Raw genomic sequence first — 12,422 nt, 5'->3', positions numbered from 1 at the left:
GGATATAGCTCGCTAGCAGCCTTGCACCGAGGACCTATCCACGTCATCATTTACCCAGAATGCTTTGTGTGTAAATAAAATGGCTCTGTCCGTGTTAAAATATGTTTTTTAAAATTATAAAAACTAAACATCCTACAGTATTTTTACAGTCTTTATTTTACAGTTAAAATATATATTTATAAAACAAAGTCCAATGTTACAACTAATCAGGGATCCCTTTAAAAAAATAAAACTAAGAAAACCTGGGAACACCTGTGCTATATACCCTTTGACTCTGTAGTAATCTGACACAATTTGTTGTTAATGTGACCTCAGTGATGGATCCAGCTTCCTGCCTGCTTAATTTGATCACTCAGAGTGGGGATTGTGAGCTCAAATTAATATTATGTGGTAAAGCAGGTTCCCGTGGGAAATTCTGGATTACAGCAGATATGGTTTTATAAACCTTTCTGCTGTGAGTGGCCGTAATGATTTTCTGCTGCCGTGACGGATTATTCTGTTCCACTTCAAAGAGCCACAGTAGATGAAAGACAAAAATAAACAATTGTTTAATGAACTGGGTAATAGAAGCTGTTGGATCATCTGTAAGTTATTAAATTTCACATGAGTTGTTATTTCTTCCTGTATGGCACCTAATAATTCCTCTTGGAGGGAATGTAAACAGTTGTTTAGTTTCCCAGGCTGTGAARAGGCAGACTGGCACAGCTGGCATTCGCTAAACAGAAACCAGATCCCTGTTCTGTTATCAGTCTTACATTTATCTCCTCCTGTCTGCCTCTCTTTCCCATCTCATCTGTAACAACATATTTTACTGTCATCGTTTAACTCCCCTTTTTAGGGTTTGTTTTAAATTATATTTCAGTATGACATTTATTACTTTAACAGTTATGAATCCCATTTGAACATAATGACTACAGCCACACATACAGCGCTCTGAGGCTGAACTTTAGCTAAATATTTAACCACGAAATGTTGAAAACTAACAAATATCCTTTAGGATCACAGGTTTATTTTGTGCAGTTGATTTAARAGAAAAATCTGTCAAAGACTTTGGGAAACCACAAACCTAATCACAAAACTTCTTAGGAAAGTGTTGACTGATTATGCCTGGAGCGACTTTGCTCTTGTATCTTTTGTTTAGGGTGTAGTTTTATGGTTGTAAATGTAATTGTATGGTTAAAGTCGTGGGAAAGCCTTCATTTTCCTCCTCAGAGGCCGTTCACTGCAGATTTAAGCTTTGTTTGGGATCAGATTCCAGTTCCAGATGCAAACAGATTATTTTTCTATGCTTCCTGTTTAGTCTTTGTTTTCATTGTTTTTTTCTTTATTAATGAAACGTTTCCCTGGGCTACTGGCTGCAACACAAACACAAAGCATGATAAACCCCTCCCATGCCCAACACTTGAGTCGCCCGTCTTTGCTCATTGTGACTAAATCTCTTTGATGCTGAGCAGAACAGACTCTCTGTGATGACTGTACATTACTTATAGTATTTTTGAGCAATCCATTGAGTTGTTTCCTATATTTTAACAAGAAAATCTTGATAAAATACTTTACAATCTCTAATCTGCTTCGAATGATTTAAAACTCACAGCACTAGGCAGCTGCTATAAACAGTGAACGGATATCACAAGTTTATTTATCTTTACATTGATTGAGTCACACAGATTTTGCTGATGCATTTATGCCAGAGGAGCCCAAAGTGGGGCCCGCGGGCCAAATTTGGCCCGCCAAGCCATTTGATTTGGCCCACCAACAGTTGCCAAAGTTACAAGGTTGTAACCTGTTATCCTATAGGTAGAAACACAGTATTTCCATTGGTCAAATGACTATACAAAWGGGCTGTGGTTCAGGTAGTTTTCAGTCATGGTGCTGGCATGTCTTAGATTTATTAGGATTAAACATGAAACATGAAATGACAACAAGAAATATTTAGATCAGATTTAACCCCGCATGTAGATTTGCACACTTTATGAGGACACAAAAACTCATATTTTATCAATTTATAAAATGTCCCATGAGCCTTTGCTACTTGAGTGTAGGGCAGCCTTTCTCCAAGTGCACAAACTAAAACAAAAGAGGGCCATTGCAAAGCTTCATCATTAAAAATAAAGGACTTCACTTTAAAAAGTATTTGTATTTCATGTATTATCTTACTGCATTTGGCCCGCAGCCCTGGATAGATTTTCATTTTGGCCCCCTCGGGGAAAATGTTTGGGCACCCCTGATTTATGCTTTATTTATTTATTTAGCCAGTTTAGTTTTTGAGCTCAGATATATCTGAATATCTCTCAAATGTGGTTCAGTTTTGAGTCAGAGCTACCGAACCAGATCTTTATCAAAATAGAAAACGCATTACACGTATATATAAATATCTATTAATATTCAGCAAATACTGCTATCCACTGCTGCAGAGAAGTTTTTATTTTTTATTTTTTAAAGATCTTGAGTTTTCTCTTCATCTTTTGTAGTATGGTTTGTGTTGTTGAGCTCAGACATGAGGGACTCGGAGGTGATGATGTGTGAGTTACTATTCATCCATGACTCTGGGGTGTGTTAAACATTACATACTGTTGGCACAGGGAGACAAATATTTACACCCACCCACCCATTATCAGTCTGCTTGTCTACTCTTATAAACACTGTGTTTGAAGTAGTTTTTTTTAACATAGTCTATGTTAGATGTTTAAACAGACAAGTTGTACTGTTTTATTTTTGTTTTTACCTGAGAATTTGTCGTTTCAGATCTTTTTCACAGAAGTACTCAGTGTTTTACAAGAATAGGAGCAAATTCCTGGCAGTAAACTGATGCTGCTATCTTTACATCTCCACTTGAGTCCTTACTGTTTTTTTCTTTACAACTCCAAAGCTTTTACCCTCCGCCCCCAACCAAAGACTTCCTAGAAAAGTGCCCATTATCAAAAGGTTTGAAACTAAACACCACACGGTTACCTGCTTATTTTAAAAAACATCACCTATGAAAACAAGAAAACTAACACATCCAGCCTTAGTTGTGCTTAAATGGTGTTGGTAAAATTTACTTTATTTTTGTGAGCAAATAAATAAAATGAATTCTCATTTTATTTGAGGAAAATAAAACCTGTTTTTAAAGATTTTATCTTAAGTTTGTAAATCACTGCCCTACTCATATTGAATGTCCCACAGCCAAATAAGTTTTTAATTACGTCATTATTATTATTATTATTATGCTGTACTTAGAAAAACACATAAATGTTTAGACATTAAGCACATTTAATAATGACAGATACAACTGAAGTGGGTATTTTATGATGTACTGAGCTGCTTTGTTGCCTGAAGTTTTCCACTTTGGTGAACTTGATTTATCTTTTAACCTTTTTACCTTTAAAGATCAGCATAAATATGTTAATTCATGACTAAAATCATTTAACGCAGAATGAATAGCCTGTAGCCTTATAGCAGGGGTATCCAGTCCCGKTCCTGGAGGGATGATAGTCTGCATGTTTTAGACATTTCTCTGCTCCAACACATTGGTTTGAATGAACGGTGATTAAACAGGTTCTGCAGAACTTCATGAGGTGATTCCATCACTGAATCAGGTGTGCAAGAGCAGGGAAACAARTCAAACATGCAGAAAGGAGGAAACTCCTGCCTCAGAGTTTTGAGTGTTTAAAGCTGTATGTTTATTTTCCTTTAATTTGATTGGATTACAGCCAGATAAACCTTGGTCAAAAGTATTACCCCCCACTGTTACGCCACTGGAACAAATCGAACAAAAGTAAGTCACCCAATCTATTTTACTACTATGCATAACCTTGATTTCTCTCCTTGCGTGTTAGTCCCTTTCCTATTAGATGAGAGTAGAGGAGATAAAGACAGAGTGACAGGAGGTGACAGGAGACAAGGAAGGCAGTATATTTCACAAATATCTGCATTTAAAATCCATTCATTAAAGCTAAACAGTAGACCCATGTCCCCTATTACTGAGGGATTTGAGTATTGAATGTTTGTAGCTTTTGAAATTAGGGTGTAGGAGTTGCACTTTGTATAAGAAGCAATTTTATCCACCACCAGGTCAGGTGCAMTGGTAGAGCCAGTGGTGGTCTTAACCATAGATTCATTTTTGGCCACCCAACTAGTTACCCCAATCATTTGAGGAAACAATCTTTTTACGCAATGTAACAAGTACAAAGCGTAGTTTCCCCCAAAYGACCAGGTGGCYAGTTTGGTGTGGYGGTGGCCATCTTGGATTTTGACGTGGCAACCCAATTTTTGATAGGGTCATTTTTCACAGCCAAACACCAAAGTGGAAGTTGGTAACTCACTTATATTTTCCAAGTTATCCAGCTCACARTATGGACTGACGGAGGACAGCATTTCTAATTTTCTACTTTGTTCTGTGATGGGGGACAATAAACACCCGACTGTTGCATCATTCAAACATTACTTTGYATCAGCTGTAGCTGTGTTTTACTTCAACCAATAATAAAGGTAATAAGTTTGTAATATATTTTGATTTTTAATTCAGTTTCTTACAAAGCATTAATGTAAAGATTTCTGCAAATGATCTCTCTTCTCTTCCTACATTTTAGGAATTGGACCAGACTTCAAAATGTTTAATTGATATCAGTGTCTGGGCCAGGAAGATAGACAAGAGAGGAATCGAGCAGCAAGTTAGTCACGAGTCTGTAGATTCATATCTTTGGGACTGTAGATTTGTGAGAAACTCAGATCATTCAGTAAAAATTAAGATACGTCTGGCAGGTTGGCTGACTGACTTAACAGACCTAGAGCCAAACCACTAGGGTGTCTTTGGTATTATACATAATTATGATTAAGTGATAAATTTAAGTTTGATCAATCCTACCCGGAGCTAYGATTAATCTTATTTTTGCATTAAAATTTGGGAACTTTTAGGTATTATGCAAGGAACATTACTGGGCCCTGCCCTGRTATAATTTATAATATGTGTGAAAAGAAGCTAACATTTCATTTTCCTGTTAAGATGGTACAGTGTTGAAACCTATTGTTTCTGCTCTGAAACAGTGGCAAATRTGCCCAAACCTCTGCCTTAGTGTTTATTGTAAACTTCTAGTGTCGAAACACAATTCTGGTAAGATCTTTAGTAATTTGAAATTTTTCAATCCAGACTCCTTCAGCACATTTGTCTGTTTCACCACATCAGCTTTTTGCCTCGTGTTTCAAAACAACAGATTGCKTTTTACCTTCAGCCCTGCTGTGCACACCATAGCTGATCAGCGTTTGCTGAAATTGGACTCTTTCATTTGCTTAGTAGCCGCCTTGGAGTTCCTTGACCTCAAACACTCAAAAATGTTGATCTTGGAGAGTTTTCTTGATTTGTGCACGTCTTACTTGAGTTGGATTGGTGGATACCGATGTATACAGAGATTGTTTTATAAGCTTTTTTTTTTAGCAACTATCACCCCTATTTTTTTCTGATCTCCTAATGAAATTTCTTTATTCTAGCATCCTACAGCCAATATGTCTAAACTAAATAGATGTAGTTCTAAAATACCATTTAGAGTGTTCTATTTTGTCTTTGCCTAACAAATTTAAAGGTCATCAATGCCAGTGTGTTTTGAACTTTTCTGCCTTTGACCCACAAAATAAAGGCCTCAACCTTTGCTGGTTGGCTTATACAAACATTGCTACAAAGGCCTTTAACGTGGAGCCTTGTAAGCCCTTTGATTATTGTTTTTATCCATTCATGATGACTGTTTTTGTTTCCTTGCTAAATCATGAGCAAAGCTAAGTATGCGCTTAGTAATTGTTTTTTACAGTTAATTTTATTTTCTTTGGAACTTCTCAAGACCCCTTGCTTGGTATGTCGTGACTCACAGTGGGGTCCTGACCTCAACTTTGGAAACCACTGATCTGGCTTTAAAAGTTCCAGATGAATTTTTGCGTAATGGCTGCTTTGTGTGTTGTAATTTATCTGGTAGAGGTTTTGATGTCAGTGATATTTCCAAAGTAAATAAAGCTTATCTGCCTATGATTACATCATTCGTACAAAAGGTATTTGATCATTTTACCCACTTATGATGATTGCAGAAGAGGTTAAAAACAGTGCAGCTTTCGGATTTAAATCGTTCAGGACAAAGCATRGGATTTCTACTATTGGAATAACTTTGTTGTGTCTACTTGTCCTGCTATGAGTTAGCTCAGCTGCATTCATCAGGTCTCTTTCATTCAGATTTTTTTTTAATTTCTCACCAGTAAATTGTGGATAATAAAAAGTTTGACCAATTGACATAAATGAAACAAAAAAAATTTAGGCTTAGCCTGAAATTCTGCAGATGCTAAATAGAGAAATGAGACGTCTTACCTCAGTTCCCATCCCTCCAGTTTGATAATTGTCTGAATAGTCTTGTCCTGAGCACAAACTGCTGATATTAAGCATCCATAGGAGCACAGCTGGTATCCACATAGTGAGGGGATGCAGAGGGGGGAGATGAAGATATCAGGCCAGATTGGGAGGAAGTCTGTATTCAGAGTTTGATGTGAAGACAAGAAGGTATTGGAGGAGTCGGAGGTGCAGAAGAGGAAAGGAGCAGGAAGGTTATCACAGATTGGGCAGASTCCTCATTCTATCCTGGAACAAAGTTGCTCTTCCGACGCAGGTTGTTTGAATCGGGGACATGACCTGAATAAATCATGATGAGGAAAGCGACACCTCTTCCTCGTGTCAATCACAACTCCTTTTCTCCTCAGAGGAGCGTTGTCTTCTTGCCTTGCTGCTCCTCCATACTTTGATGTCAGGTGTCTCTGTTTGGATTTAGACCTCACTTTGTATTTATATCCTCCATGGCCTTCAACTCGGATGATCCCTTTAGGTATCTCTCTTCCTCTCCAGCCTTGGTCGTCTTCGTCACTCTCCTCTCCTCGTCCTTCGCACTCGTGCACCTCCTGGCTTTCTTTATCTTTGTCTCTCGCAGAGCAGCTGTGCAGATTATTGCTGCCCTTTTTATTTGCCTCCTGTTTCCCTTTTTTCAAAACCTCCAGGGCAAAGCTCTCTTTTCTCTTCGTTTSGTCCTTTTTTTCAGCTTTCTAAATCTGTCACAACTTTTCTGAGAGGCTGTCTGATCCATGAAAGAATATTTCCAGTCCTGTTTCCAGATTGAGTTTTTACTGGAATTGCAGTGCTGGGTTCTTGTCCAAACAGAGTGTGTGTTCGTCCTGCTGCTCACAGGCGTCTTGCTGGAGTGAATGAAGAAAAGAAAAAAAAACAAGAATGGAAGGCTTGTAACTTGTGGGCGGAGAGAGACAGCTTGTGTGTTTCAGCTGATAGAGTAGCTCCTTATTGTGGTTCCTCTGAAAAATGGGTGCAAAGGCATGCAACTTTTGAACATTTTCAACACATTTTCCTCTTTGTAGATGACTTGGCTTTCATCAAGTAGCTTTATTTTGCTGTTCATATTCAGATTATTGCACTCAGAGGAAAAGCCTGAACTGTCATTCAGAAAACTGCTTTAGGATATTGTTTTCCCTACATCAAGGGTAGTGTCTTATTCAGTTTTCAAAAAACATGCATTTTGATAAATTTAGATTCAGCAATTTTAGTTGCATATCTTTGCAGTTGGATCAAGACAAAGACGAATGTACAGAATTACTCTCACACCTGCAACTCAGAGCCTTTTTCTGCCTTTCCCCGTCACACTTCATCTGGCTCCATCTTTGTCTTCTTCCCTTCCCCCCTCTCACTTTCTCTCTTGTTCTTTCTTCTTTTTGTTCATTCACAGTCCTAAAAAAGACTTACTTCACATACCTTCTTAACTATTCCGCCCCAAGGCTGCAAGCATTTGTGCTGGTGTATTACATGGGAGGAGGAGGGGAGGAGGAGCAGCAGCAGCAGCAGAAGGAGCTTACATCTTTGTATAAATTGTCTAAAAAAATCCTCCCAGGTCTAAGCAGTTACCAACAAATGTAAAATAAATCATGGGGTGCAGGCAGGCAGGCAGACAGGCAGGGTAAAGAAGAGGCAGAGGGAAGGATGACAAGGAGGAGTAAGGAGGGCGAGAGGAGGTGTGTCTGGGAAACACTTGAATGAGAAAACATCCGATTTCTTGGCCAGTCACAGCAGCCTTTTCAAGGTTTAAAGACACACACATGCATGCACGTACGGTGGCAAGTGTCTGCTTGCAGCGTGCTTTATGTTGAAATCGGCTCAAGCAAAAATCCACATTCCTCTCATTGCTTTCTCCATTTCATCATATGAACTCAGATTGTGGAGTTCAAGATGACTAGAAGTTTTGAAGTTTTAAAGATGTTGCATATTATTTTAACACTCAGAATATGTGTAAGGGATGATGTTCAGGACAACATGGCAAATAAAAAAAGGAACATTTTTTGTGATTGCAAGCTGAATGTARGTTACTAATGGAATTAAAGGCCTAGCATTCTTTGAAGGATTGTACACWGCCTGGCCAATAAAAGGTCACCACCTGGATTTAACTAAGCAAATAGTAACAGTCTCCCATTGGACAATTACTGAATGGGTGATTATGTTAATATCAGGTTAAGAACTGAGCAATGAAGGTCATGTGGTCTGATGAGTCCCCATTTAACCTGTTYCAGAGGGTTGAACCCATCTACAAGCCTGTGGGGGCACTTGGTCGGGTCCAGGTTATTAGGTCTCTTCCCTGATGACATGGACATGTTCAAGATGACAAAGCCAGGATTCATCAGGCTCAAACTGTGAAAGAGTGGTTTAGGGAGCATGAGACCACACATGAACCCCACTGAGAATCATTGGGATCTGCTGCAGTGGTCCAAATCTACTGTCATCAATACAAAATCTTGGCAAAAAATAAATGTTGTGACATTGCTTGTGGAAACGATGATGCAGCGAATCAAACCTAAAGGTGGTCCAACTAAACATTAGTGAGAGATGTCCTGATCCATCTMAGTAAYCCAGGKAGAAAAATCTAAAGGAAAAAAATAAGTAGGTCTTCYAGACGGGTTTTTCTTTGATKAAATGTTTCATCTCTYCTCCAAGAGACTTCTTCAGTCTGAGGAGTTTCAGGTGAACTCAGCCTTGTAAGYACTGCCTCCACATGGTGGAYAAACAGGTTAGTCACATGCAAAAGAGGACCATCGCCTAACAAGAKGTCGTTAGTGCCTTGATTAACTCTATTGTTCATAGAGGGTCATGTGCYCCATCACCTGACCATCATTGGGGCTCTGATTACCACTTATTGCTCACAGGGGGCAGAGTCATACTTGCAATGACAGCGTTGTAGGCGGAAGACAAATGGACACGAAGGCCTCCACCTCTGTTTAATGGTGGACGGTTTTCTTTCACAAAGATGGCTTCCTTTACYCCTCTCTCAAACCARCGTTCCTCTCTATCAAGGATTAGAACATCTTCATCCCTGAAAGAGTGACCGTTGGCCTGTAGATGAGTGTAAACTGCAGAGTTCTGGCCTGATGATGTAGCTCGTCTGTGCTGGCTCATTCTTTTTAACAGTGGCTGCTTTGTTTCCCAGATGTATAACTGATCAGTCCTGAACAGTCCTCCTGACACTTAACAGCATACACAATATTACTCTGTGCTGGGGAACTGGATCTTTAGAGTGAACCAATCTTTGCCGTAATGTGTTTTGGGGTTTGAAAGCCACTGGGACGTCATGTTTAAAGAATAAACGTCTCAGTTTCTCTGAAACTCCCACCACATACGGAATGACGACTGGTTTGGGTCTGGGTTTAGGGTYTTCATTTTCACCTGGTTGTTGGCTGGAATCCTGTYTGGGTTTCTTGTCTGCTTTCAGAAAAGCCCAGTCAGGATAACCGCACTGCTCCAGTGCCTGTCTTGTGTGTGACTTCTCTTTCTCGTTAGCTCCTGTGTTTGTRGGGACATTCTCTGCTCTGTGGTACAGAGGTCTGATGACTCCTAACTTGTGATCCAGTGGGTGATGAGAATCAAAACGCAAATACTGGTCTGTATGGGTGGGTTTGCGATGCATGGCCGTTTCCAACCGTCCACCATCAGAAACATTAGTGAGAGACATTTCTTTTAGCTGGGCAGTAGAGGCGCACGAAAAGTTGACCAGCCGATTTTTTTTTTTAGATCAGTGGAAATGATCGGCTTCTCTCCACAAAGGTCTGAAAATCAGCCCGTCCCCATTTGCTCTGCTGTTAGCGTTACCAAATGTCCAGTTAAAACAAGTTTGTACTGTTTTAAGTTGGGCTGTACGATATCAGGAAAACCTGTGATGTGCGATAACAGTGCTTAATGTTGTGATGACGATATGGCTTGCGATAAATGAAAATTTTTTTTTTTTAGTATGTAGCGTTGATGTCTTTCTGCTCTGGGTTCAGAGCAAAAACAAACAAACAACAAAAAAACTACCGTAGTCATTTCCATTCCAGCATATTTTTTTAACATGAAGAGATCCAGCTAATTGACCAAATATGTGAAGGGCTTCATTTGATTGGTGTAATACTTCAAGCTTCAGTCTGAGGGACAAAATGCATGAAGGCAAACTGTTGAGCATTTATTGCAGTTTATGTTGGCTAGTTGTTGCAATATGCATATTGCACAGGAYGTTATCACGATGACGGTAAATTTTCAATGTATTGTGCAAGTCTAGTTTGAAGGGTATTGTTTAATGTTTTTCAAAAAAATAAGATTGAAATATTGAAGGTGTATTGTGATCTTATAACACCCGAAAGTGTTATAAGTGCTTTAGTGTTAGCTCCGACACTATCACCATATATAGCTCAGCGCTACACATTCTCCTCTCATCACTGAGGTCCTCCATCTGCATAACAGAGAGAGGAATGCAAAAATTACTCAGCCTGCAACTGAAAATATGGATGGAGGACTTCGGTTTAGCTTGATAGTTTGTCGCGCTAGCACCGAGCTAATACATATAAGGCAATGCGTCGGTGCTAGCACGAAGGCTAAGCTGAGGTTCTTATTACATGGACTATTTCGCGGATACCGTTTAGCGCCGCTACCGGAAGCAGTGTGCAATGGTTTGTAGGATTGTTTGGGGGCAAACAAAAGAAAGGTAAATGATGGAACAGGTTATAAATGTCTAAAGTTTTGATTGTTGCGTGTATTCAGATGTTTATTTTGGTTCATGAGGTACCAGCTTCTAATCAGAAAAAGGACAAACTTGTCCAGAACCTTTACCTGCTCAAATGTTGGGATTATTGCCTAAAATAGCAAACTGGACATGCAAAATAGAGGTAAGGTTATACTGTTGTGCACTAATATAAAGTAATAATTACTATAGTGTGACATTATATTAAATCTAGTTTTGCCAGAGAAAATCCCAGTATACAGTGATCATATTAACAATGCTGAGCAGTGGGACTGGATGATAAACATTTTCTATATATAATCTTGAGGCAGGCTGACCTATGATTTATTAAATGTTGAGTATGAAACATCCTTCTTGGCCACACATCAAATTTGGCCTAAATATTAATTCAAATACGTGTTTTTGTTGTAACAGTGGTAAATGCATTTGTTATTGTGATCTGCAGCTTTCTGTATTGTGTATGTTATTGTTAATAAATAAACCATATAGAGATGTGGTCAAGTTTTACGATAGTCCATATTTGTAATATTAACTGGTTAAAATGATCTGTATTCAGGAGATATGATATTCAGCCCAGATCGATGTAAACTATGTCAACATATTTAGTGCAACATCTACTAGACCGAGTAGCAACGATTGTGTTTTCATTATTCTATATACAACCCTCGGTAGTGCCAACTCTTTTTGACAGCAGTTGCCAGATCAGCTTTGCAGGTCGGAGCCTTCTTGTGGACCATTTTTTTTTTAAATTTCCACCACAGGTTTTCAACTGGGTTGAGATCTGGGCTATTTACAGGCCATGACATCGACTGAATGTGTCTTTCTCCAAGGAATTCCTTCACTGTTTTTGTCCTATGGTACGATGCATTGTCATCTTGGAAAATTATTTCATCACCTCCAAACATCTGTTCAATTGAAGGGATGAGAAAACTGTTCAAAATGTCAATGTAAACTTGTGCATTGATAGAAGAATTAGTCATCTCCCCAGTGCCTTTGCCTGACATGCAGCCACATATCATGAAGGACTGTAGAAATTTGGTTGTTTTCTTCAGGCAGTCCTCTTCATWAATCTCACTGGAACGGCACCAAACAAAAGTTCCAGCATCATCACCTTGTCCAATGCAGATTCTTGACTCATCACTGAAGATAACTTTCATCCAGTCATCCACAGTCCTTGATTGCCTCTCCTTAGCCCATTGCAGTCTTGTTCTTTTTTTGTTCAGGTGTCAATGATGGTTTTCTTTTAGCTTTCCTGTATTGAAATCCCATTCCCTTTAGGCGATTTCTAATGGTTCGGTGACATCCATTGGCTCCAGCTTCCTCCCATTTATGCTTCATCTGTTTAGTTGTACTTTTTCAGTTTTCAAGACAAAT

At 39.0% G+C, this 12,422-nt stretch overlaps 1 protein-coding gene across 1 annotated transcript in view; it reads right to left on the bottom strand.

Annotated features, from left to right (window-relative positions):
- The window catches only part of LOC106531787 (vascular endothelial growth factor C), a 25,402-nt gene extending 18,176 nt beyond the window's left edge, over positions 1 to 7,226 (bottom strand). Inside the window, exon 1 of the mRNA XM_014027708.1 lies at positions 6,326 to 7,226. Coding sequence (XP_013883162.1) covers positions 6,326 to 6,427 — 102 coding nt within the window. The 5' untranslated portion in view covers positions 6,428 to 7,226. The remainder of the gene's footprint in view (positions 1 to 6,325) is intronic.
- Between the last annotated feature and the right edge of the window lie 5,196 nt (positions 7,227 to 12,422).

The sequence above is a fragment of the Austrofundulus limnaeus genome, unplaced genomic scaffold (genome assembly GCF_001266775.1).
Source record: "Austrofundulus limnaeus strain Quisiro unplaced genomic scaffold, Austrofundulus_limnaeus-1.0 Scaffold676, whole genome shotgun sequence".
NCBI classification, from domain to species: Eukaryota; Metazoa; Chordata; class Actinopteri; order Cyprinodontiformes; family Rivulidae; genus Austrofundulus; species Austrofundulus limnaeus.
Note: the sequence above shows the minus strand (reverse complement) of the source record. Positions and strands in the feature narration are given on the sequence as shown.